Source organism: Hippocampus zosterae, chromosome 4, assembly GCF_025434085.1.
Source record: "Hippocampus zosterae strain Florida chromosome 4, ASM2543408v3, whole genome shotgun sequence".
Taxonomy (NCBI): Eukaryota; Metazoa; Chordata; class Actinopteri; order Syngnathiformes; family Syngnathidae; genus Hippocampus; species Hippocampus zosterae.
The window spans coordinates 2,682,923-2,707,051 of record NC_067454.1 but is presented as its reverse complement, the minus strand read 5'-3'; the positions used below and the strand labels follow the sequence as shown (position 1 = coordinate 2,707,051).

Here is a 24,129-nt window from a genome sequence, read left to right as displayed (position 1 = left end):
GCAAAGTATTCGAGTCACCTTCACCGAGTGATTGCTCGGATTGAGGACGATGTTTCGTGCTTATTCTCCTCCTCCCAGTTGGGGTGGGTGGAATTGCAACAAGGTCCAGCACCAGCTGACGAGCCGCCCATTAGCATCTCTTACAGTTCGAGCTTCCATGCCCCATCACGAGCCCAAACCCAGCCACTTGTCTTTTAAGCTACGGAGCCAAAGGGGGGGGTTGCCTTTTTAGGAGACACCCGATTCGCGTGGACATACCGTGGCTGGCATAAAGAAGCGGTGGATGATAAAACCAAACTCCAATGCGAGGGGCCATCCTTGAATCATAAGGTGCATTTTACGACCGATTTGGACTTGGTACGGCTTGAAAAGCGAGAGGACAGCTGCAACAATGGCAACCTGGTGAAGAAACAATGACGATAACACCGTTGGCACAGTAGAAAGTTTTGAAGGAAATTTTTGCAGCGATACCGGACCGCTTAGTTTGTTTTTAGTGGGGTGGGAGAGAAAAGCTATCATTGAAAAACCTCGACATCGATTGGAAGAATGGACAAATTCAAGGCAGGTATGGTTCTAGGTGGTGCCGGCGATGCCTTGGGCTTCAGAAAAGGCCACTGGGAAAGTTGCCCATCAGGTAGAAAGATCCAAGAAGAACTGGCGTCCCTTGGCGGTCTGGGAGCGCTCAAACTGGACCCTGATAACTGGCCGCTGAGTGATGCGACGCTAATGCACATGACCACAGCAGAGGCACTTATCACAGGTATTGTTTGGGAGCCATCTTGAGTGACGATATCAGTTTCTAATTTGAGTAGAATGTTATCGATGAAGCACGTCGTTTATGGATAAAACAAACAAAAAAAAGAAAGAAAATCAATGTACAAACCGTGAGAAAGTATATTTGTCCTCACCCGAATGCCATCTTAAGCCCCGCCGGGGATGGCAATAAATTTTCAGGACGGAGGAGTCCAAAATAGCAGACGCAAGTTTAGCCCTGGCCTCGGTGAACAATAGCTGGTCAGACGCTGCTGGTAACAAGGCGACAGTAACATGGCGGTGACATCTTTTGAGATTAGGGCTCCCCATTTAGACACATCCTGGAATGCCAACGCACATGCGCACACGCAGACGTAAATCAACATGTACGGCAGCCAGACTGAAACTCTAGACCTGTGGTCCCAAACAACCGGTCCGTTTGGGACCCGCACAGAGACAGACCTTCGAATTGTGAGCAAATAGGCGTCATTAGACGTGGCGGAAATGTGTGCCACTCGAGCCAATCGGAATCCCCTTCATCACCTTGCTGGTTGAAATAAACAGAATCCGCCAATAAATGAAATAAGGAGCACAAACCGAAAGTAATTGTAACAAATTGACCGATCGTCCACGTCAACGCGCGGCTGTTGAGCAGCCAGGACTTCCTTCCCAAGATGAAGATATCATGAAAAGAGAAGTCCCTCCCCCAGTGACATGGAGGAGAAAGCTGTCGTGCGTGCTCTGTCTTCAAAAACAAGACACCCGTTGAATTATTTGAACAAGTAGCAAAAATAAAAATGCCAGCGGAATTTGAACACACTGCCCACGTAAATAATGTAGGAGCAGTTTCGTCACTAATAACTAGACAGTAGCCACCGAATGGAAGCCGCAGTCAAACGTGTCCTCTTTTGATCAGTCCCATTTACACGTAGCCATCATGCTAACGCTGTTTGTGGGAGCGTAACTTAAAAAAGAAAAAAAAAAGATATTGTTAACATGATAAGGCATATTTTTTCTTAATACCTGTTGGTGTCATTTTATTTTATTCTACATTTTTTGTGTAGTAGAATAATACTGTTTGAAATTAACAAACGTTAATAAAATGTTGAATTACTCTATATTTATGGTCAGTAAGATAAAATAAGATAAGAAAACCTTTATTAGACTCGCAATGGAGAAATTCCCCATTCACAGCAGCAAAGTTATGAAAGGAAGAAGTAGAACAACAAAATATGGGAGCTGCTGGAAAGCCAGCCACTCACGCGGCGCCATTTTGAAGTCAAAATAACACAACACAACACGTAGGACACACACAGTCGTGCAAGAGTGATTTAAAACTGGCAAATGAAATGCAAAGAAAATGCTTGGCGGTCCGCGAACAGCGTGTACTTGTCTCAACCGGTCCTCGACACAAACCGGTTGAGGACCACTGCATTAGACTGCATTTAATCTTCTGACCAGTCGACCAGTCAAGTAAAAGCCGCTGAAACAACTAGACAAGAGACATGGCTGTGAGATCTGTTTGTGGATCTCCCCTTAGCAGTGTGTGCGTTACTGTCTCCACTTGCTCAAGGCGTGCTCGTTTTAATCGGTCGGGTTGTATAGGCTGAGGCTAAACTTAGCCCACTTCAGCAATACTCGTCTCCTCTTGCGTGCCAATTATGAATGACTCAGAAAGACTCTGCGTTTGTGTGCACGCAGATTACTGGTGTCTGGAGGACCTTTACCGTGAGCTGGTGCGTCTCTACGTTGAAGCCACGGTGTCCCTGCAGGGAAAAAGCCCTGATCCGGCGACAGTGGAAGCTTGCATTCACCTCAAACCTGACAATTTTCTCCTCGCTTGGCATACACCCTTCAATGAAAAAGGTCTTTGGGGGTTGGGGGGTGTTTGATTTTTCTATTCCCCCCCTCTGAAAAATGCTGAAATGTACTGTAAATGTCTGGTCAGGGTCAGGATTTGGGGGCGCTGCTAAGGCCATGTGTGTGGGTATGAAATACTGGCAACCTGAGAGACTAGACAGCCTCGTAGAGGTCAGCATTGAAACTGGCAGGATGACCCACAATCACCCCACAGGTGATCTAGCCGCAAGATGATAAAAAAAAAAATTGTTTGGTCGCGGGAATTGTACAAAAATGTCCATTTTCATTTCAAACTATTGATATCAAAGAATCACGACTGCCTTTCAGGGTTCCTGGGTTCCATGACAACCGCACTGTTTGCATCCTATGCAATCCAGGGAAAACCTCTTGCGACTTGGGGCCGTGAGCTCATGAAAGTCATTCCTCGCGCTGAGGAGTACTGTCGGAAGACCATCCGCCATATGGCAGGTAAATCCAAGTTTTGGTTCAGGTTTATAAGAAAACCTTTATTAGTCTCGCAATGGAGAAATTCCAGATTCACAGCAGCAAAGTTATGAAAGGAAGAAGTAGAACAACAAAAAAATAGGAGCTGCTGGAAAGGCAGCCACTCTCGCGGCGCCATTTTGAAGTCAAATTAACAAAAAATAACACAAGACAACACACAGGACAGAGACAGTCGTGCAATCTTCACCAATTTTCTGCATACACTTTGTTGTCTGAAGCAGTTATAGATGAAAGAGGAGAGGATCAAAGTGTCCTTTCACCAGTGGATCAGAGACGTCATGCTGAAAAATGTGCACACGTCTGCTAAAAGCAAGGTTTTGAAAGCAAACACGAAGCTGTAGCGTCCATTGACGAAAAGAGATTAGTTCACTTCTCCTGTCCCACATAATCCGCTTCAAACTCCAAGCCGCGACTCCCAGCTCCAAATCCGCATCGGCACTCCGCGCCAACGCTCCTTTCTTCTCATCGTCGGCTCCTCAAGACCTCCATCCATCCAGCCACAGACCGTTCAACAGCACCAAAAAATGCTGAAAAAGGTCCACATCAAGTCCACACGACGTAACAACAAACACAAAGTGACAAAAGAAACACAAGAACAACAAAAAAAGCAAGGCTCATGAGAGCACTTGCTGACGGCTGCCTACTCGGGCGCCATCTTGACTTCACTGGTCATTGACTTATGAATTCAGTTTGGACAGAGACGGAATGAACCGATTGTTTTGAAACACTTCTGATACTCAATTTGAATGAATATCAAGTTTTATAAAGGATCGCCGGAGATAGGCACTCAGAAATAACGACAAGACACTTCTGGCTACCAACAATAGGCACTTTATTGGTCCCACACAGAAATGATAACACAGTTTCAACAAGTTGTATGAAGCTAAAGAACTCTTCCCATGTGCCAGTAGGGTGGAGAGCCAACACCCTCAGCAGAGTGAGCTTCAATACGAGCTAGGCGTTCGTACGGTAACCCATAGCGGACTCTGCTGAAGTAGCATCGCTCCCCTCCTTTTATCCTCTAAAGTGTGTGCATCGGGAGGGGTGAGTGGCCATTCTCATCCCTCCCTACGCCACACTGTTTGTTGTGTCACCAAGTGGCACGGACTTGTAATCATTCATTCATTCATTCATTCATTCATTCATCTTCCGAGCCGCTTGATCCTCACTAGGGTCGCGGGGGGTGCTGGAGCCTATCCCAGCCGTCTCAGAGCAGTAGGCGGGGGACACCCTGAATCGGTTGCCAGCCAATCGCAGGGCACACAGAAACGAACAACCATTCGCTCTCACACTCACACCTCGGGACGATTTAGAGTGTTCAATCAGCCTGCCATGCATATTTTTGGAATGTGGGAGGAAACCGGAGCACCCGGAGAAAACCCACGCAAGCCCGGGGAGAACATGCAAACTCCACACAGGGAGGCCGGAGCTGGAATCGAACCCAGTACCTCTGCACTGTGAAGCCGACGTGCTAACCACTGGACTACCGGGCCGCCCGACTTGTAATCATTTACTTGCAATTATTCCAAAGCAGGTTCAAGATTTTATCTCACTTGCAATCATTCCAAAGCAGGTTCAAGAGTTTACCTCCGAGAAGATATACATTGGTTAAAGAAAACATCACAAAATATCTTAATATACCACCGATGAATGGGAAAACATTTCATTGAAAATTCTAAATTCAAGATTCTAAAAATCTCGGACTGCACGTTGCGGGCACTTATTCAGTCCGTTTCTCTGCAGAATATCAGGAAAACTGGTTCTACTTCGAGGCAAAGTGGCAGTTTTACTTGGAAGAACGAGAACTGGAAAAAGAAGGTCAGAATAAGCCGTTGTTTGACAATCGCTACGATGCTGAAGAAACCGATAAGGTAAGTCCGATTTTTTTTTTTCCAGTAGAAATCAACTCCGGAGTACGGTTACACGGTGTAACATGCTACTCTTGTTGGCTCAGATGTACAAGCGATGGAGCTCAGAAGGCCGCGCGGGCCGGATGGGACACGACGCCCCTATGATAGCCTACGACGCCCTTCTGATTGCGGGAAACGACTGGACCGAATTATGCCGAAAAGCCATGTTCCATGGAGGTAAGAGATCACGACATTTGGAGCAGAGCAGACCCCGAAAGAAAAGAAAGATCTGCTCACTGAGACTTGTGTGTTATTTTAGGGGAGAGCGAAGCCACAGGCCTCATCGCCGGTTGCCTCTACGGCTTAATGTACGGCTTAAGCAAGGTTCCTTCAGCCCTGTACCGGGATTTAGACAAAAGGCAGCGTTTGGAGGAGCTGGGAGAGGCGCTTTACAAAGCGGCATCCGAGGAGAAGTGCATAGACAAGTAAAAGTGCACTTTGCGAGCCGAACGCACGACCCGAAGACCCCTTCGTCCCCCCCGCACTGTGCTCTAGTCCCGGCAGATTCTTTCTAATGTAACCTATCCTCTCTTCATCTTCACAACCACCCCCCCCCCCCCACCCCCATCTTGCTAAAACCACTTATTCCAGCAAATCACCAAAAACGCCAAACTTGGGCTACTGCGCAAACTATGATTCGACATTTGTCCAATGAACTAATCAGCATCTATTCCACATGAAGTACTCGATCTGCTATGGTGGAGAATGTTTTTTTTTTTTTTTGGTCACATGTATGGATCGGAATGCGTTTCATTGGGCGGCCCGGTAGTCCTGTGTTTAGCACGTTAGCTTCACAATGCAGAGGTACCGGGTTTGATTCCAGCTTCGAAAATAGGACAAAAATGTCAAAGGAAATTCAGAAACGATAAAAAAATCGGAGTAATTACGATTAATTTTTTAGTTCATTTGAGTTAATTATGACATTTGCGTTTTTAATTAGATTAAATATTTTAATCGTTTGACAGCTCTAATATATATGTATAGATATACATGTTTTGAGTTATAATTAATTATAATAAATGAATTATTCACTTGGCGGCCCGGTAGTCCAGTGGTTAGCACGTCGGCTTCACAGTGCAGAGGTACCGGGTTCGATTCCAGCTCCGGCCTCCCTGTGTGGAGTTTGCATGTTCTCCCCGGGCCTGCGTGGGTTTTCTCCGGGTGCTCCGGTTTCCTCCCACATTCCAAAAACATGCGTGGCAGGCTGATTGAACACTCCAAATTGTCCCTAGGTGTGACTGTGAGTGCGAATGGTTGTTCGTTTCTGTGTGCCCTGCGATTGGCTGGCAACCGATTCAGGGTGTCCCCCGCCTACTGCCCGGAGACGGCTGGGATGGGCTCCAGCACCCCCCCGCGACCCTTTTGAGGATCAAGCGGTTCGGAAGATGAATGAATGAATGAATGCTGTGTATAGACGTCAACTTTTGCAGACTTTAAGCAAACGTTTAGCAAACTAAGGATCACCCGAACCCTAATCCCCATTTAAACTCTAACCTGCATTTAAGCACATTTTCATATTCTTCACCAAAAAGCTGGACCCTTTACATAAGAGTCTCAAAGCTCTCAATGAGATTTTTTTTTTGACACGAGTCTCTCCAACTTGCATCTTGTCAGTACATTCAATTCCGTCATGATCATAATTCGCCAATAACAGCGCCGTCCATGTAGTGCACGCACACTCGTGCTTCCAGAATCTGCGATTGTGATTTGAAGAGTGACATGTATGAACATGCATGTGAGTTAACATAGCAATGATTAAAATGTAGTTAGCTCTAAAAAGCCCCTGACTCTTTTTCTCTTGCCACTTGATTAACAATGAATGACCGTGCTCCTTAATCAACACAAATCTGGCTGCTAAGCACCTTATTGATGACAGTAAAATCATGTGCGTAATACACATTTTTTGCCCCCCCCCCCCCCAAATCATCCCGAATCGCGGGTGTGGGGGTATTATACAGGATTGGTGCAAGTAAAGGAGCTTGACCAAAACAGGAAAAAAGACGGCAACTTTTAACCATCTTTATTATTTTTTTTAAGTGTATACTGAGATGGGGCGGCCCGGTAGTCCAGTGGTTAGCACGTCGGCTTCACAGTGCAGAGGTACCGGGTTCGATTCCAGCTCCGGCCTCCCTGTGTGGAGTTTGCATGTTCTCCCCGGGCCTGCGTGGGTTTTCTCTGGGTGCTCCGGTTTCCTCCCACATTCCAAAAACATGCGTGGAAGGCTGATTGGACGCTCTAAATTGTCCCTAGGTGTGAATGTGAGCGTGAATGGTTGTTCGTTTCTGTGTGCCCTGTGATTGGCTGGCAACCGATTCAGAGTGTCCCCCGCCTACTGCCCGAATACAGCTGGGATAGGCTCCTGCACCCCCGCGACCCTAGTGAGGATCAAGCGGCTCGGAAGAGGTATAGTGAGATGGCGTCACGAGAGTATTAAAAATTATAATAATGGATACCAGCAAATCAGAGAGAGAGAGAAAAAAAAGACATTTCAGGTTGATTTGGGGGGAGCGTATTATATACGGGATTACACGGTAAATATTTTACCTTTAAATTCTTTTGAATGTACTGTATGAAAATTTAAAAAAAATCATAGCCATTTACAAAAGAAAATAATAGGTCAACTAAAAATGTCATTGGCTCCATTGATATGGGGGGGGGGGGGGGGGGGGATCAGATATATTTTGTTTGACACACGTTAAGTCACCGCAGAGGAGAAAAGTTGATTCCGTGCATGGGTACCGTACTTACTTCAAAAAGTGCAGCTAGGACAAAAAAAAAACATCATAGCTGTGTTCTATCTGCTAATCTGGACATATCAATCATGTGGATTAAGTTTTGCATATCCTCTATTCTCTATAGACCAGATTCTCAGAAAGCCCGTATCATCCCCGATGCCAGTATGTTGAGGAAGTTACTCAGAAACCGTGCCTGTCGTCCAGTCCTCCGAGGGATTCTGGAGAATCTCCTGCAATACCTGACACAGGACCTCTCCGATAGGACCACCACAACCCAAGACGGAGATGAGCTCGTTTTCAAAACCTCCTTTCCGAGAAAGTGTGGGTGTCCGGGGATTGATCGGAGAATCCGGACTTTGGTTAAGCAGCCTGAAATTAATACAAGTCGCATGGCGGTGATTTATGCGCCGGATAAAATGAGCAAAAGAGAGACTTCTGAAAACAGGTGTAAGATCCCAGGACAAAAATGGCGCCTGCAACCACCAGAGAGATTTGAAAGTATGTCTGGAGGAGGTGAAAGAGTAGAAGACCCGACACCCCAGCGCCTTACCACATTCCGGCTGCTCCGGTCTAAATTCATAAGGTCTACCCCAAAGCCGCCTCTGACAAACAGAAGGGAGGTCGGAACGCTTTCCTTCGGCGGAGGAACGGCGGCTGCTCCGAATCACAGGCAAGATGGTGTGCGTGCAATGAGCAAAGACAGAAGAGAGCACAAGCGCAAGCGAGGTGGCATCGTCAAAGATGCCGTGGCCAAGTTTGCCGTGACCGAGCAGAAGGAAATGGGACTGGAGAGGAACTCCAGACTCATTGGAAAAGGGATCCTCCTGTCCTCCTTGATGGAGAAGTTTGATAACATGGCCATTGTGTCGAAGGGGATCAAATCAAAATGGCCGAGGGAGAGACCTCGTGGAATAGTCAGCGTAAAGCAGCGGGTTACTTGCTGCGAAAAGGGGCACAGCCCAGCAGTGGATGCAAACGATCTCAAACAAAGCCAAGGTAAAAAAGTGACATCGAAAAATTTACGTACGCGGTCGAAAGCGAATCAGAGAACAGCTGAGTGGCCACAAAACCCTGAGGAGAAGCTACGCTACGCTAACTTGAAAGGAGGACGCATTCCGCCACATTCGGAAGACAAGGTTTTCAATTTATTACGCGACATCAGAAGTGACGCGCACTGGGGGGGTTCTGGTGAAATAGACTGCGAGGGAGAAGAAACGATTCGGACCACGGCAAAGCTGAACTACGCCCGTCGAGAGATAATCCAATTTCGATGTGTAACACAGCGGTGCCTCCCTGGGCCCTGCAGGCTTGTTCTGCACTGTGACGCTCCCCTGAAGTGCCATGTTAGCATCGTGCTAACACGCTCCATCCTATGGTCCACGTGTGGGGATTCTTCTCCGAAGCAATACTTCAAGAGACGTAAACACGAGGCGTCAGCTAGTCCTGACACAAAACAGATAGAAGAAGATACATATTTTGGGCGAGCCTCCATTGGTACGGACGATAGCTCGATGGGGAAAGAAGTAATGGATGACACAAATCGACACAGACACGCAGCTAGCCAAAAAGGACTGCCCCATTACGCTGTACCACACATTTGTAGATTTGATGCTCAACACTCAGAATCTCTTTTGGCAAAAATGCCGACTTTACCCGGGAACTGTTCTACAAACGTTACCGGAGCCGGATTGAGCACAAAGGGAACTTTACAAGAGTCACGCCCTGTTGATGTCAACGTACAAAGTGTTCCCGCAGCAGAAGAAAATAAAACGGAAAGAACATTTCGGCAAAAATGTGATCAGCATGAAGTTAAAAGCGGCGCAGAAATGAGAGACACGGAAGTCCTACCGCAGAGCTGTCAAACATCTGAGCCCGTTGTCGCTATGCTAGCGTCACCGGCTCAAAGTCAATTAGCGATAACTAGCAAAACTCAGAGAGCAAAGTATACGTCGATAAACTACGGCGACCCGGCTGTCAAACAAACATATAAACCCAAGGTCATACGATTTACCGACACATTTACCTTCTAGGTTGCTGGGAATCATCCAGACGAACGTAACGATAATGGCGATAGCGCAAAACGAAAATCGCCGTGATATCATCGCCGCCATGTTACGTTCGTAAATGCATCATTTGTCCATCAAATAACGGACCCGTATTGTGACCAATTTCCCTACAATGTTGTGATAATTATCGCATTGTCAGGTTCATAGGGTGATAATATCGTAATGTGACGTGAGGATATCGTTCTCAATTGTACATATGAAATTATAGCATTTTTAATCAAATACAACTGCTGTATTTTGTTGACTTGGCCGAGAGGCAACTTAATCAGACCATACGAAAAAGAACTCACTTTACTTTTTCAAAACCTTTTTCTATTTCTACCTACCAAACGCTAGTAGTCCATTGGAGTGAGACTTTCAAAAATGTTTTTGTGTCACGTGTGAACTGTGTGATCACATTAAATGGCATTTCGAAGTTCAAGTCATGGAAATAATTGTTGTTATTGAAGGTGTTTTATTTTGATTTGTTTGGTATTTTCCCCCATTAAAATACAAAACCTCGACAACCCGCAAAAAAAGAAAAGAAAAAAATCACCTTACACACCTCACCGAGTCGAATTTTGAATGAAAAATATGCCCCTAGTTGTGCCCTAGTCCAATATGTATGTATTTGACAAAACATCACTGTCCCGTGGACTGTTTGCTTTCTGTTACGGTGCCCCAGATGGTAGAAGCCAAACGACTACTGTACTTATTCCAGTGCTGTAAAACATCCCATGATACGAACTAATCTAATAATGCTTTTCTTTTTATCGCTTCAATTTAAGTGGACGACGGCACAGTACAATTTTTCCTTGTCAGTGTCGCCCCCAAGTGGTCGAGCCCAACCCGTATAAATCGTACTAGATTTTAATTGTATTTTCAGAAGTGTAATGTTTGATCCTCTTTATCTCTCTGATTGTATGCAACCTAAGTCTTGACCACAATATCATCACTAATTTAAGTTGAGGGGTAACAATTTAACAAAAGCTTACACTAATATAGACGCTTATGCGGAAGACGCTGTGATGAGCTTTCTCATAACAACGGGCCTTGTTTTTACTTGACTTTCTCTCAATAACACAACTGAAACGTAAAAACAAGTGCAGTACTGTATTATTCGTGTTTTAATAGACGGTAAGTGCAAAGGGTAGGCTAGAGTGTGTGCGCTACAAAACATATTACAGTATAAACTTAAACCAGTGATTCCTCAAAATGGGTGGGTCGCGACAGGTCGTTCAAAATTTCAGTGAGTGCTCGGTTTGTGGTGGTACGGAAAATCGGGCATTTTTTATTGGGTTAAAACAGCGCCAAAGAAATTGTTTGCGCAAGACACAGTAAAGCACGTTTACTATTCCCGTATTTACAGTTTTGCTTTGAATTGTTTTATACTTATGGTATATAAGTGTCGTAAATGCAAATATTTACTCTATAACTCAAAATCTACTAATTTGTTGTCATGCACAAAGTCGGTGAGGTTTGGGAGGGAGAAAGCGCGCGATTTTACCTGATTCCCTTGAAGGCACCATGAGTTGTGACTGGAGTGTGTGTGTGTGATAGTCGATCCCGGGACAAGCGTCACGCGTGTGTAACCTTTTTTCCACGGACATCTCCGGAAGCTCAAGGAAGATCTTCAGCTGGCATCGCCAGGCAGACAACCTTCGATTTTTATGTCCGGATTGCATTGGTGAATCGAGCTCTTTGGCAGGCCGCTCTTTGTATTCCGAGGTAGCGAAGAAACAAGCAGCAGGTGCATGTTGTGAATGGCTGGAAAAGTCAAACTTAAAAGTTCTCGCCATATGGCAGCCAGAATGGCGGACTGGGAATCTGCGAAGCCAACAAGTGAGCGATTTTCTTGAGCGCGGCGAAGAAAGAAAGAAAACGATAAATGCCTTAAGGAAAAGCAATTTTCCAACGTGTCCCGTTGTCAAGAATAGCGTGCAGCGTATAGAGACCTCCAGGTCGAGCGAAAAAAAAATCAAACACCTGAAACTCAACGTGCAGCTTTTGATCGAACGCGGCCTGTAAATGAATAAATACACCGTTGGGCAAAGAAGGCAGAAAGGAACAGAAGCGAGGAAAGGAGAAAACATGGAGAAGAACAAGACGAACTCCAGAGGCGACACAGCCAAAGACAGAGTGAACAGGTAACTTGGTAGTTCAACTTCAACTTTTAAAAATTCATTGATTTCTACACGAACGCAAAACTTGACCTGTGATATTCAACGCTGAAGAAAACTTTACTGTCGTCATGGTCACCCAAAATTCTTCTTTAGTGTTTATTTATATTTTTTAACCAGAACTTTATTAGGCATGTGCAATTTAAGATTATAACAATACTACATTTTATTTATAAGCGCCTTTCAAGACACCCAAGGACACTTTACAATAACAAAAAACACAAAACAATACAAAATCAATTTCGCATTTACATACATGCAAAGTCGGTGAGGTTTGGGAGGGAGATAGCGCGCGATTTTACCTGATTCCCTTGAAGGCACCATGAGTTGTGACTGGAGTGTGTGTGTGTGGACACTTTACAATAACAAAAAACACAAAACGATACAAATCAATTTCGCATTTACATACATGCAAAGAACGCTATACATTCAGATTAATACAAAAAACAAATGGCGCATTCAATACAAGCAGGGAAAAGTATTAATTGCTTTTGTTTCAAAGAATGTCTCATCAAAAATGATTATGATTGAATTCGTATCGTGAATGCCACAAAGCACGGCTTCCTTCCCATAAATTTAATTGAGTGAAATTAACCCATTCTTACAAGCAGATGAATCACCACATACATGTTTGATTTTCGCTCATTCATGCCAGTAAATCCAAAAAGTACATTCTGTATTTATTTGCATTTTGGCAAAGCAGCTACAGTATAAATGGCCTGACTAGTTGAAAATGGGACACGATGGAAACATCGCAAAAACCGCTCAGGTGAATTCGTGTGGCACTCCTTTGCAAACAAAAAACAAAACAAAAAAACATTCTCCATGTGTGAACATTTTGTTCTCATCCAATTCAAAATCAACAATTGTCAAAGTTAAAAGGGGAATTATTTCCCAACTGTTACCTGCGTCACCAAAGCCTTCCCTTTGTTATGGCAATACGGATATCCTGAGTTGCCTTTATCACCTTCTACACACACTCGTGACATTTTAAATACTTTTTTTTGTCTTGAAATTTCTAGTCAGGTGATTCACATGAAAATCTTGTTGGGCCTCTTCAAAACACACATCGTTTATGTGAATAAAATGCTTCATTCTTACGGGGAAGATGTCACTCTTGTTAAAGTGTTAAGAATGCTTATCCTGTTATGTAATCTTCTTAAAGTTAATGCTTCAAGCCATCCACTCTCACTATAGCAAAGTATATTTAGGTAAGGGGGACTAGACAAACAAAGCATTCTGCCGTTCAAAATAAATACACTCCGGTACAGTGGGTAGACTTCAAAATGCACTTCAACTGAATATTTGATGGGTTTCCGTATTTGTTTAAAAAGTCTAAACCAGGGGTGTCCAAACTTTTTGCCAAGGGGGCCAGATTTTATGTGGTAAAATGTCGGGGGGCCGACCTTGGCTGACATTCTTTACATTGAACAACAATATTGTTCAACAAATTTTAGTAAGCCAGTCTGTTTCACATTTCCATTTTTATTTTAATTTCAACAATCTTAAGAATTTCTTTTGGTTCATTTGAAACAGGTATATCACATGCAACTGCTTATTCACTTGACTTTTTCTTAAACAGAAGTCTCCTGAGTGCAAATTGATTGATTTGAAACATAAGATGTATCACCATGACTTTTCAATAGTCACAAAACCTTTGACTCGAACAACAGGGAAATGAACAAGCAATACACATATCCACAACTGCAAGGATCATTTGAAATATGACATATCAGTCAATATAAACACGGAGTGATGTCTTGATAACTCGTGAGTGATGCCCTCTAGTGTCTAAATGCTATTACTCATTTAGTGAATGCTATTACTCATTTAGCCACTAGAGGGAAGCAGTACTCTATGAAACATCACTCACCAGTCTACGAGACCTCAGTCAATGCAACACGTGTTCCATTGCGCCCAACCTGCGGGCCAGACGGCACTGATTTTATGACAGGGGCCGAGGGCCGGATGAAATTCGACCGCGGGCCAAATCCGGCCCGCGGGCCTGACTTTGGACATGCCTGGTCTAAACCAAAATACTTTGCGCAGCACACAAGTGTAGGCCCATTCCGAGAGTGTTGCGCTAACAAGTATTAACTCTCATTTTGCCATATTTCGCCCAGGGTGGATCCATATGGCTTTGAACGCCCAGAAGACTTTGACTACGAGTCGTATGAAGAGCTGATGACCGAGTATCTCGTTGTGCTCACTCAAAGGTCCATCAAGTGGTCCAAACTACTGAAGAGCAAACGCAAGGTGCAGCGGAATGTGAAACGTGAGTGTGTGAAACGCGCAAGTGTCACGACGGGCTCGTCTTGCACACGGTCAACTGCCGTTTCCCTTCCGCTTCAGTAAAGCGTTACATACGTAAGGGGGTGCCCAATGAGCACCGGGCTCTGGTTTGGATGGCGGCGAGCGGCGCTCAAGAGCAGTTAGAAAAAAACCCAGGCTACTACCAGGCCCTGCTTGGAGCTCAGCACGACCCCAAACTGGTGGAGACCATCTGCACAGGTTAGTTAGCCTGTGATAGCTTTGATTCACGGTAAACGTCACGGCAGAGGTCAGATTGATTCTTATGGTTATTTCTTTATTTCCCAGACTTGAACCGGACATTTCCAGACAATGTGCAATTTCGAAAGACGTCTAACCCGTGTCTGCAGAAAGCTTTGTACAACGTGCTGCTGGCTTACGGTCACCACAATGCCGCTGTGGGTTATTGTCAGGTAATAAACAAATCAGTTTTAAAAAAAATGCTTTTGAAAAATTCCATCATGAGTAGTCCGAGTTTAAAAATTAACCGTGAAACCGGCAACATCCAGGTAAATACTTTGTGTCGACTTACAATGTTAACACATCCGTTGTCATTGCTTTGTATTTGGAACGGAATATAATATTTACTTTGCATTGTAAATGTCTCTTTCATTGATCACTACGCATCCCAGATTTTCTTCATGTCCAGTCGTCTCTTGTTTCGATTAGATTCAAGTACGTATTTTGTCTTGTCACATGTCTTTTGATTTGGTCTCAGGGCATGAATTTTATAGCTGGCTATCTGCTTATCGTAACAAAAGATGAAGAGAAGTCTTTCTGGCTGATGGACGCACTCCTTGGCAGAATCTTACCAGGTATTGAGCCTACAGTGTGTGTACGCGCGTTGTCTTGCTATTGCTTCATGAAGAACGGCTTTGTTTACATGACCTACGTACGTTACATGTCTGATGGCAGACTACTACAGTCCGGCCATGCTTGGCTTGAAGACGGACCAGGAGGTTTTGGGGGAGTTAGTTAGAGTCAAGTCCCCCCGAGTGTGGAAGGCCATGATGGATCACAACGTCATGTGGACTCTTGTGGTGTCCCGATGGTTCATCTGTCTCTTCATAGACATTCTGCCTGTGGAGGTGAGGGCTCTAGTAGTGATGGGGAAAATGAAGCTTCAAATATGCTTCATGAACCAGTTGTATAATTATTACAACTGGTTCATGAAGCATATTTGAACCAGTTGTATAATTATTACAACTGGTTCATGAAGCATAATTATTAATTATATATATTTTTTACTCTTGTAAATGTGGCATTCCGTGTTAAAGAGTAACTTGCCCTTTGTTAAACGCTTTTTATTTAAACCAACACTTCCGTCTAGAGGAGTCATAAAGTATAACTGGCTCATGAAGCAAATTTGAGGCCTCATTTTCCCCATCACAAGGCTCTCATGGATTCGTTCAGAGTGCAGTTTTAAATTCACATTCTTAATAATTCATAATACACCGTTTTTGTGCCATCAACCTTGTTGTTATAACTACTTGGATGTTCTCAATGACCTTCGATTGCAGACAGTTCTACGAATTTGGGATTGCCTGTTCTACGAGGGCTCGAAAATCCTGTTCCGTGTTGCGCTGACACTGATTCATCACTACAGAGATTTAATCGAACAAGCTCAGTCCCTGCCAGACATATGCCAAATCTTCAAACAGATCACACGTGGGGCATTTGTGGAAGAATGCCACCCTTTCATGCAGGTAAGACAAGACCGAGTAGAAAGACAACAGTGCCAAAGTCATCCGCTTCATCTTTTAAAATTTTTTTCCTACCTAGAAAATCTTTACTGAGCCCGGAAGTCTATCCATTGCAACGTTGACGAAGCTCAGAGCAGCGTGTCGAGCAAGAGTCATCGCCGAGGCGGCCGAATGAATTAGTTTTGCTCTGAAAATTCCACTGGAAGAAGGACCAAAGAACTTGCTATGGCTTGACCTACATGTATTGATTTCATCTTAAACGTCATTTCAGTTCCAACATAGATGTATTTAAAAAAAATATTTACAGCATCATGAAAGTCACACACCTTTTTTTGGATTATACTTGTTTTTTTGGCTTATATTTGAGATCAGGCATTGTACTGCAGGTCAAAATCCAGGTTTCATTTATTTGCTTTGAGCACGGCCAAGAGGCACACCCGATGTATTTTTGGTAACCCTTGCTGCGCTGACAAAGTCTTTGAGGTGGATGAAATGGGAACTGTCAATGAGCTTGCAACATGAATGTATGAAATGTGATGAATTGTAAAGATGACTAGAGCTTCAGGATCGTACATCTCTTGTGTTTTGTCTGTCATTCTCCTCACTCTGACCAAAATATAGCACTCCTGCTGATGTGATTCCAGGAATGGTGCGTCCAATTTGTTCGGTACGGCGGTCTCAAGCCAGATATTGTTTCAGTACTCCAAAATAACCTTGGTATCGATCTTATTATCTGTGCTGTTGAATTACTCACCTCAATGCTGTTAAATGGACATGATGGAACAAATCCCACACTCTTGCGCACGCTGTATACTCAAAAGGAATCACCACCCAAATGTTTATTATATTTCAGTAGGATGCACAATGCAAAAATGACTTTAGAGTATTTTCTATAAAAAAATAAAGATCAAATCATCACTTTCTACGAGTTGTGGACCACCACACACGCTGATTAAAAATAAAATTGTAAAAGACAGTGTCGAACGTCACGCTTCACCGCAAAGCATCAGGGGAGGGGAAACATCAGAGCATTCGCTGACTTGGATCATCATCACCTGCTAATGGGAGACTCACTGCCAATCAATCCTTAAAACATTTCAATATACACATTCTTAGCTGTCCAAAAAAGCAATTGCAGCCGGCAACAATAAATCACACCTTTACTTCATCATATTCCCTCCGTCACGTCAGTAGCAGGAGAAGACAATATTTATAAATACTTTACTCAGCTGAAAACAAACACATTTGACACAAAAAAAGAATTTCCATCATGAAAACATTCCCCAAAAAAGGTCACGGTCAACATGCTGCCTCGATCCCGGACTCAATCTTGATGCCCACCTGGTTGCATTCGACTTTATCATCCAGGGGGAAAAAAAATTACGTAATCTCCAAATAATGTGAAACAATACGCAGACTTGGCAACACTCGTTTCCACTGACTTAACGCTGGTGCCTGCAGTTTGGCCGCTTCACTGTTACACCTCACACTCGCTCCGTGGCGTTTACCTCAGATGAGGGTTCTGGTTCAGATGGTCTGGTATCCGGCGTGGCTCCTCTTGCGCCCTATTAGGTATGCAATGAGGACAACCAGCACGAGACCGGCAAGGGCCGCGCCAACGATGATGGGGATCAGCATCTCATCTTGATCCATTTGACACTCCTCCGCTGGAGGGGGTGGAGAGATTTGTGACAATCTGGAATCTAGAATGCTGATGTGTCCGATTACCGTATTTTCCGCACTATAAGGGGCACTGAAAAGCCTTCCATTTTCTTCAAAGCTCACAGCGCGCCTTAAATTCAGATGTGCCTTGTGTATGGTCATTACGGTAATAGTTCGGCCTCAAAATGGCTCCTTGCTAGAGATATGCTTAAAACGTAGAGTTCAAACCAAAGGCGATCGGTTTTGCAGTTGAACACGGAAACAGAGCAGTGGCAAGAGAGCGCTGACCGGTATAAATCAGGATTAGTGTTGTGTTTTGTTTGCATTTCTTTGAGCGTAGCTCCATCTAGTGGATGCAGTGTAGATTGCATCTTATAATGTGGTACCTCCAATATATGTTAAAAAAAAATAGGCCATTCATTGAAGGTGCGCCTCATAATCCAGTGCGCCTTTTAGTGTGGAAAATACGGTATTTTGAACATGATCGGCACTGACAACGATTTTAAAATCAAGACTTAAGGCAGGGGTGCCCAAGTCCAATCCTTGAGGGCCCTTATCCAGCTTGTTTTAGAAGTGTCCCTCCTGCAACGCACCTGATTCAGTCGAAGGAAGAATACATCAACAACGGGCTGGATAAGGGCCTCTCCAGGACCGGAGTTGGGCACCCCTGACCTCAGGTCAAAAGAGTACACACACACACACACGCACGCACGCAGAAGAAACCCAATAGGCTTTGGTACCTGTGGCAAACTGGTTGGTGGTGACCCCAAAGGCTTGAACCTGCAGTTTAAATGTGTTGAGAGAGAAGCTCGGCACCACAGCCAGAGTTTGCTCCGTATTACACATGTAGGAACGTCCCAGCGTGGTCCGTAGGTAGTCAAGACTGGTGTTCTCGGCTGAAAAGGGCGCTGGAAAAGACACAACCCCTCAGGCACGCATGACATTGAATTCGGATCGACGTGCAACATGTTGCTTCGCTACCTGTCATATCGGACCAATTGGCGAGCACGTTTATCCCGCTAAGGCGGTATTTGTTGGCCGTGGAATTCTGTTGAGACAGTTTGGATTAGTCCGCGCACAAAGCGTGAGTAGCGGAGACAAGCAGTGCTCGGTGTACTGTTACCAGGGTAAAGATGAGGCTGAGTGTGGTAGTCCGGCCCTGAGCCAGAACCAAGGTAGCGCTGTTGTCGTCACAGGATCCGGAAGAATTTGTCAGATTAGGAGCGAGATTCAAATATTCTTGGACAGTCTGAAAATAAATAAATAGATATTAGTTAAACAAATCCGATGCATCGCTAATCGGAAATAGGTCGAACATTACAGAGTGGCTCGTGCACTACCTTATTCTGAGATTGGGAGACATAGGAGACGTTGAGCTGAAGCCCCATTTGGGCCAAGAGGCAAACGGTGCCGTTGCTGTTGCGAACGGAGTAAATTCCCCGTTCGGGAGATCCGGGTGTTGTGGGGGCTGGAGACGCTGTGGTTGGAGTACGGGCAGTGGTGGTGGGAGTGGTTGTGGTAGTGCGAGCCTGATCTGCTCTACATATCGTTTCTGGAGAAACAAAGCAAGGATCGTTTTTGGGGACTTGGCAGCCGCAGCTATAAAATTGCGGACACACGAAATGTCATACCATCTGAACTCAGACCATTTCCTGGCATGTATGCTTCAAGTCTCATCTCAGAAAAGGTGACCGTTTGGTCCCCGAGTACGACAGAGGTGGCGCTCACACAATGGTAGGTGGTGTTGATTGCTGCCCAGATGCCAGGAGAAGCTGACGTGACAGTTACCACAGCTGAAGGTTTAAAAATAAAAATAAAAAAAGGAAGACAGTAAATCCAAATTAGTTTTCAAACAAGTGGATCTTGTTTCCTGAAAAATGATTTCAATTCTACTCCAAATGAATGACATTTTTCAAAAAGAGCAGTAAGTACCATGTTAGTCAATTGTAAAGTCTATGAGTAGATTATTACCCTCTAAAGCAGCATGTCCAAAGTCCGGCCCGAGGGCCAAATCCGGCCCGCGGTCGAATTTCATCCGGCCCTCGGCCCCCGTCATAAAATCAGTGCCGTCTGGCCCGCAGGTTGGGCGCAATGGAACACGTGTTGCATTGACTGAGGTCTCATAGACTGGTGAGTGATGTTTCATAGAGTACTGCTTCCCTCTAGTGGCTAAATGAGTAATAGCATTCACTAAATGAGTAATAGCATTTAGACACTAGAGGGCATCACTCACGAGTTAATAAGACATCACTCCGTGTTTATATTGACTGATATGTCATATTTCAAATGATCCTTGCAGTTGTGGATATGTGTATTGCTTGTTCATTTCCCTGTTGTTCGAGTCAAAGGTTTTGTGACTATTGAAAAGTCATGGTGATACATTTTATCTTTCAAATCAATCAATTTGCACTCAGGAGACTTCTGTTTAAGAAAAAGTCAAGTGAATAAGCAGTTGCATGTTTCAAATGAACCATGCAATTAATTAATGAACCATGAATTAAGAATGTCAGCCAAGGTCGGCCCCCCGACATTTTACCACATAAAATCTGGCCCCCTTGGCAAAAAGTTTGGACACCCCTGCTCTAAAGATAAGGATCATAAACTGTTTTCAACCTTTTTGTATGCTGACCTTTTATCGTCAACATTTTCGGAACAATACCCATCATGAGATGGATGCACGCACAAAAAAAAAAAAAAATCACCACCTTGGTGGAAGTCAACAAACTTCTGTGCAATTTGTTGTCGTGCCAATTCTCACCGGAGCTGTTGGCGTCGGCGAAGATGGACGAGTCGCTGAGGTTGTACTGCAGCACCAGGGCAGCCACACTATAAAGACTTCCGTTGGTTGAGAAGCTCAGCCCCAGGGCATGTCCAGATCCAAACGTTGCCACCAGCGCAGGCGTGCCGGCAACCGAGCCACATGAGCTGCTTGCTAGGTCGACCGTGGTGGTGTCGGGCAGCGGAACCTGCACAGTTCTCTGAGGGAAGACATGGGATTGATTGAGAATCGTAATGGATGTCCGATGGAAGTTCAAATGTATCGGTTATAGCTGGAAAAATAGTATCCGCGGCTGTACGTACCGGGCTGCTAGAGGTGTTGTAGGTGATGGCGAACACTGCAGAGAGCTCAGCCTTGATGCATGTGGAGTTCCTCTCCCTCACTTCGAGAGTAACGGCCTGAAGGAAGCCTGCATTATACAAAGTATCATAAATTAGTACCAGTACCCGCAAGTGGACTCCATTTTCCATTTCAATCTTATTGGGCGGCCCGGTAGGCCAGTGGTTAGCACGTCGGCTTCACAGTGCAGAGTTACCGGGTTCGATTCCAGCTCCGGCCTCCCTGTGTGGAGTTTGCATGTTCTCCCCGTGTCTGCGTGGGTTTTCTCCGGGTGCTCCGGTTTCCTCCCACATTCCAAAAACATGCGTGGCAGGCTGATTGAACACTCTAAATTGTCCCTAGGTGTGAGTGTGAGTGCGAATGGTTGTTCGTTTCTGTGTGTGCCCTGCGATTGGCTGGCAACCGATTCAGGGTGTCCCCCGCCTACTGCCCGAAGACAGCCGGGATAGGCTCCAGCACCCCCCGCGACCCTCGTGAGGATCAAGCGGCTCGGAAGATAAATGAATGAATGGATTTTTTTTATCCGTTTCACAATGAGGTGTTTTTTTTTTTTATGCCTGGAAAAGTGCAAAATATACAAATCTATTCAGAACTTGCTTGCCGACATCAAAAGAAAAAACACAATCGGGATTTGAGGTGTGAATCGAAGCTCTGCTAATAACCCTTAAAAGAACTCATCCTCCTACAAATAAAGCACTTATGTCTACATTGAAGAGTTGTCGATCAATAAAATGCATCTGGGAATTCAGGGAAGAAAATTATGTTTACAAGTTACCCCCCCCCCCCCCTCACAACTTACTGATTTACAATTAAAAAGAAGAGCTCAAAAAGTGTTACCCACCATGTAAACGCGGGTTTACATGGTGGGTAACACAGTGGGACTGAAACTGAGATTCCACAGCCGATTGGCCATATTCATTAATTCTTATCATTATTTCTCCGTGACTATGAACTCAATATTCAGTACTGTACCGTACTCTCCCAACCCCCATCACACCATCGTTTCAGCACTGCCTGCTGAAACTTGAACCAACTGCCACCTCCGTTCACCACGTCAACACCCGCAGTTTACACAACAGAGTAACAAAACACAAAAATAACACGACTTTGCTTTTTTTTTGCTTTGAGGTGTATATTTGTATCGAAATGTCACTGTAATAAACAATGATATAGTCATTAACAAGAAAGCTAGAATTAGATTGGCTTGTATTTCTGCTCTTGGTCGGTAACTGGAACAGATATTAAAGGCGATATGAAAATCAGAAGTCGTGCATCGTTGTCTACGCAACACAAAGCAGCACACAGAAGTCACATGAAGCTCTCAGATGACAAAGTTGTTGCTGCTGCGCAAAATCGATACAACTTGCATGACAAATTACAACACAATACAATTAGTCCAGAGACTTCTCCGTGTATTGTGATCGACTTTGACGGCATTTTGTTTCAAAACCGACAGGAGTTAAGAAGACAAATCGGAAAGCTCTTGTTATTCAGTTTGGGGAAATACATTCAAATGACCAAATGTGGGTGAGGAGCGATATATGTTGGTCATTAACGAACAAATGCTAAGTTAGTACACTTTGTGACATATTGTGGCACCAATTAGGGTTTCTAACCTAAACTAGTAGCGAACATTAACATGTAGCATTTGTAGCTAGCCGATCACGCCACTGGTCATGCATGCAGCTGTTCATTGATTGAGCAAAAATACTCACCCAGCACGGCAAACCATGTGAGCAGCAACAACGAGCCAGAAGCCATGGCGAGCTTCATCCTAACTAATATGCAGAACGAGGATGAGCGTTTGTGTCACAAAGACGCGGAAAGGCTGTCGAGGTGGAGCGAGAGATGCTGTTCGGCCGCCGCTCCTCACACGCAGGTGGGACTTCCGCACTGAAATGTGCACGTCAGTTGGCCCACTGTCACATTAAGCGACGCTGGATCCGACGGCACCTTCTTCTTCTTCTTCTTCGCGGGTGGCGAAGTTGAAAATGATTTAACACCGCGCCGGTTTTAACAACCTTCCCTCTATACGTCAAAGGAGCAACTGCTCAGAGGAACAAGAGCAACTGAAAGCTACGTCACGTCACGTGAGCTGGTAGCGTCCGCAGCTAGCATGTCACGTGAAGAATGTCACCTTTTCTTGTTAAGCAACTGTGATGTGATAGCGACTTTTTAATGTGAAGGGATGCCAGTTTGTTCCAGGCTTCCGACATAACAAATTTGCTCAAATAAGCGTTACATATTATTATCAATAATTATTCATTCATCTTCCGAGCCGCTTGATCCTCACTAGGGTCGCGGGGGGTGCTGGAGCCTATCCCAGCTGTCTTCGGGCAGTAGGCGGGGGACACCCTGAATCGGTTGCCAGCCAATCGCAGGGCACACAGAGACGAACAACCACTCGCACTCACACTCACACCTAGGGACAATTTAGAGTGTTCAATCAGCCTGCCACGCATGTTTTTGGAATGTGGGAGGAAACCGGAGCACCCGGAGAAAACCCACGCAGGCCCGGGGAGAACATGCAAACTCCACACAGGGAGGCCGGAGCTGGAATCGAACCCGGTACCTCTGCACTGTGAAGCCCACGTGCTAACCACTGGACTACCAATATTGATTTATCTTAAGACGCTTATATTTTTGATGATCTGTCAATAATTTGTGAACAGATAAACACCATCTGCAAAACATTATTTTCATGAATCTTTGCCAGGCTTTCCATGTTCAAATGATCACTTCAACAACATTCCTTGAATAATCTCCCATCACTGGTAAACTATTTTTAGAACAGGCCGATCTTTGGGGGACTTGGGCTACCTGGTGCCTGTTGGTAAGACTAACGTACCAATTATCATTACATTCTGCTCATAATTGCTAGCCATGAACATATAATACTTTCAGTTCACATTAGGTTCTACAGGAACTTCTTTTGATGGAGGTCTTGAGGAGCCGACGATGAGAAGAAAGGAGCGTTGGCGCGGAGTGCCGATGCAGATTTGGAGCTGGGAGTCGCGGCTTGGAGTTTGAAGCGGATTACGTGGGACAGGAGAAGTGAACTAATCTCTTTTCGTCAATGGACGCTACAGCTTCGTGTTTGCTTTCAAAACTTTGCTTGTAGCAGACGTGTGCACATTTTTCAGCATGATGTCTCTGATCCACTGGTGAAAGGACACTTTGATCCTCTCCTCTTTCATCTATAACTGCTTCAGACAACAAAGTGTATGCAGAAAAGTGGTGAAGATTGCACGACTGTCTCTGTCCTATGTGTTGTCTTGTGTTATTTTTTGTTATTTTGACTTCAAAATGGCGCCGCGAGAGTGGCTGCCTTTCCAGCAGCTCCTATATT

The 24,129-nt window shown here is 44.7% G+C and overlaps 3 protein-coding genes across 3 annotated transcripts; 2 read left to right on the top strand and 1 right to left on the bottom strand.

Annotated features, from left to right (window-relative positions):
* Positions 1-546: 546 nt before the first annotated feature.
* Positions 547-5,571, top strand: adprhl1 (ADP-ribosylhydrolase like 1). The gene is made up of 7 exons (XM_052062756.1): positions 547-760; positions 2,455-2,619; positions 2,702-2,827; positions 2,941-3,081; positions 4,861-4,988; positions 5,072-5,204; positions 5,287-5,571. The coding sequence occupies exons 1-7, from the start codon at positions 547-549 to the stop codon at positions 5,454-5,456; spliced, it is 1,077 nt and encodes a 358-aa protein (XP_051918716.1). The 3' UTR covers positions 5,457-5,571.
* A 5,732-nt stretch (positions 5,572-11,303) lies between these two features.
* On the top strand, positions 11,304-16,346 carry grtp1a (growth hormone regulated TBC protein 1a). The gene is made up of 8 exons (XM_052062749.1): positions 11,304-11,954; positions 14,111-14,262; positions 14,340-14,498; positions 14,586-14,710; positions 15,016-15,112; positions 15,213-15,385; positions 15,818-16,003; positions 16,080-16,346. Exons 1-8 carry the CDS (start codon positions 11,836-11,838, stop codon positions 16,173-16,175), a joined length of 1,107 nt encoding a protein of 368 aa, XP_051918709.1. The 5' UTR covers positions 11,304-11,835; the 3' UTR covers positions 16,176-16,346.
* Positions 16,347-16,809: 463 nt separating this feature from the next.
* lamp1a (lysosomal associated membrane protein 1a) lies at positions 16,810-22,889 on the bottom strand. The gene is made up of 9 exons (XM_052062722.1): positions 22,496-22,889; positions 20,744-20,850; positions 20,421-20,640; positions 19,294-19,455; positions 19,003-19,214; positions 18,786-18,911; positions 18,644-18,710; positions 18,403-18,570; positions 16,810-17,667 (listed from the first exon to the last, which is right to left on the bottom strand). Exons 1-9 carry the CDS (start codon positions 22,551-22,553, stop codon positions 17,528-17,530), a joined length of 1,260 nt encoding a protein of 419 aa, XP_051918682.1. The 5' UTR covers positions 22,554-22,889; the 3' UTR covers positions 16,810-17,527.
* Between the last annotated feature and the right edge of the window lie 1,240 nt (positions 22,890-24,129).

What these genes read in the sequence shown, in the direction of transcription:
- grtp1a (XM_052062749.1), top strand. Translation starts at nt 11,836, where the DNA reads ATGAATAAATACACCGTTGGGCAAAGAAGGCAGAAAGGAACAGAAGCG. An exon ending in TAGACATTCTGCCTGTGGAG is followed by an intron (nt 15,386 to 15,817) that starts GTGAGGGCTCTA and finishes CTTCGATTGCAG; the next exon opens with ACAGTTCTACGAATTTGGGA. An exon ending in AATGCCACCCTTTCATGCAG is followed by an intron (nt 16,004 to 16,079) that starts GTAAGACAAGAC and finishes TTTCCTACCTAG; the next exon opens with AAAATCTTTACTGAGCCCGG.
- lamp1a (XM_052062722.1), bottom strand. Translation starts at nt 22,553, where the DNA reads ATGAAGCTCGCCATGGCTTCTGGCTCGTTGTTGCTGCTCACATGGTTT. An exon ending in CACATGGTTTGCCGTGCTGG is followed by an intron (nt 20,851 to 22,495) that starts GTGAGTATTTTT and finishes TGTATAATGCAG; the next exon opens with GCTTCCTTCAGGCCGTTACT. An exon ending in ACAACACCTCTAGCAGCCCG is followed by an intron (nt 20,641 to 20,743) that starts GTACGTACAGCC and finishes GTCTTCCCTCAG; the next exon opens with AGAACTGTGCAGGTTCCGCT.
- adprhl1 (XM_052062756.1), top strand. Translation starts at nt 547, where the DNA reads ATGGACAAATTCAAGGCAGGTATGGTTCTAGGTGGTGCCGGCGATGCC. An exon ending in ATGCTGAAGAAACCGATAAG is followed by an intron (nt 4,989 to 5,071) that starts GTAAGTCCGATT and finishes TTGTTGGCTCAG; the next exon opens with ATGTACAAGCGATGGAGCTC. An exon ending in AAAAGCCATGTTCCATGGAG is followed by an intron (nt 5,205 to 5,286) that starts GTAAGAGATCAC and finishes GTGTTATTTTAG; the next exon opens with GGGAGAGCGAAGCCACAGGC.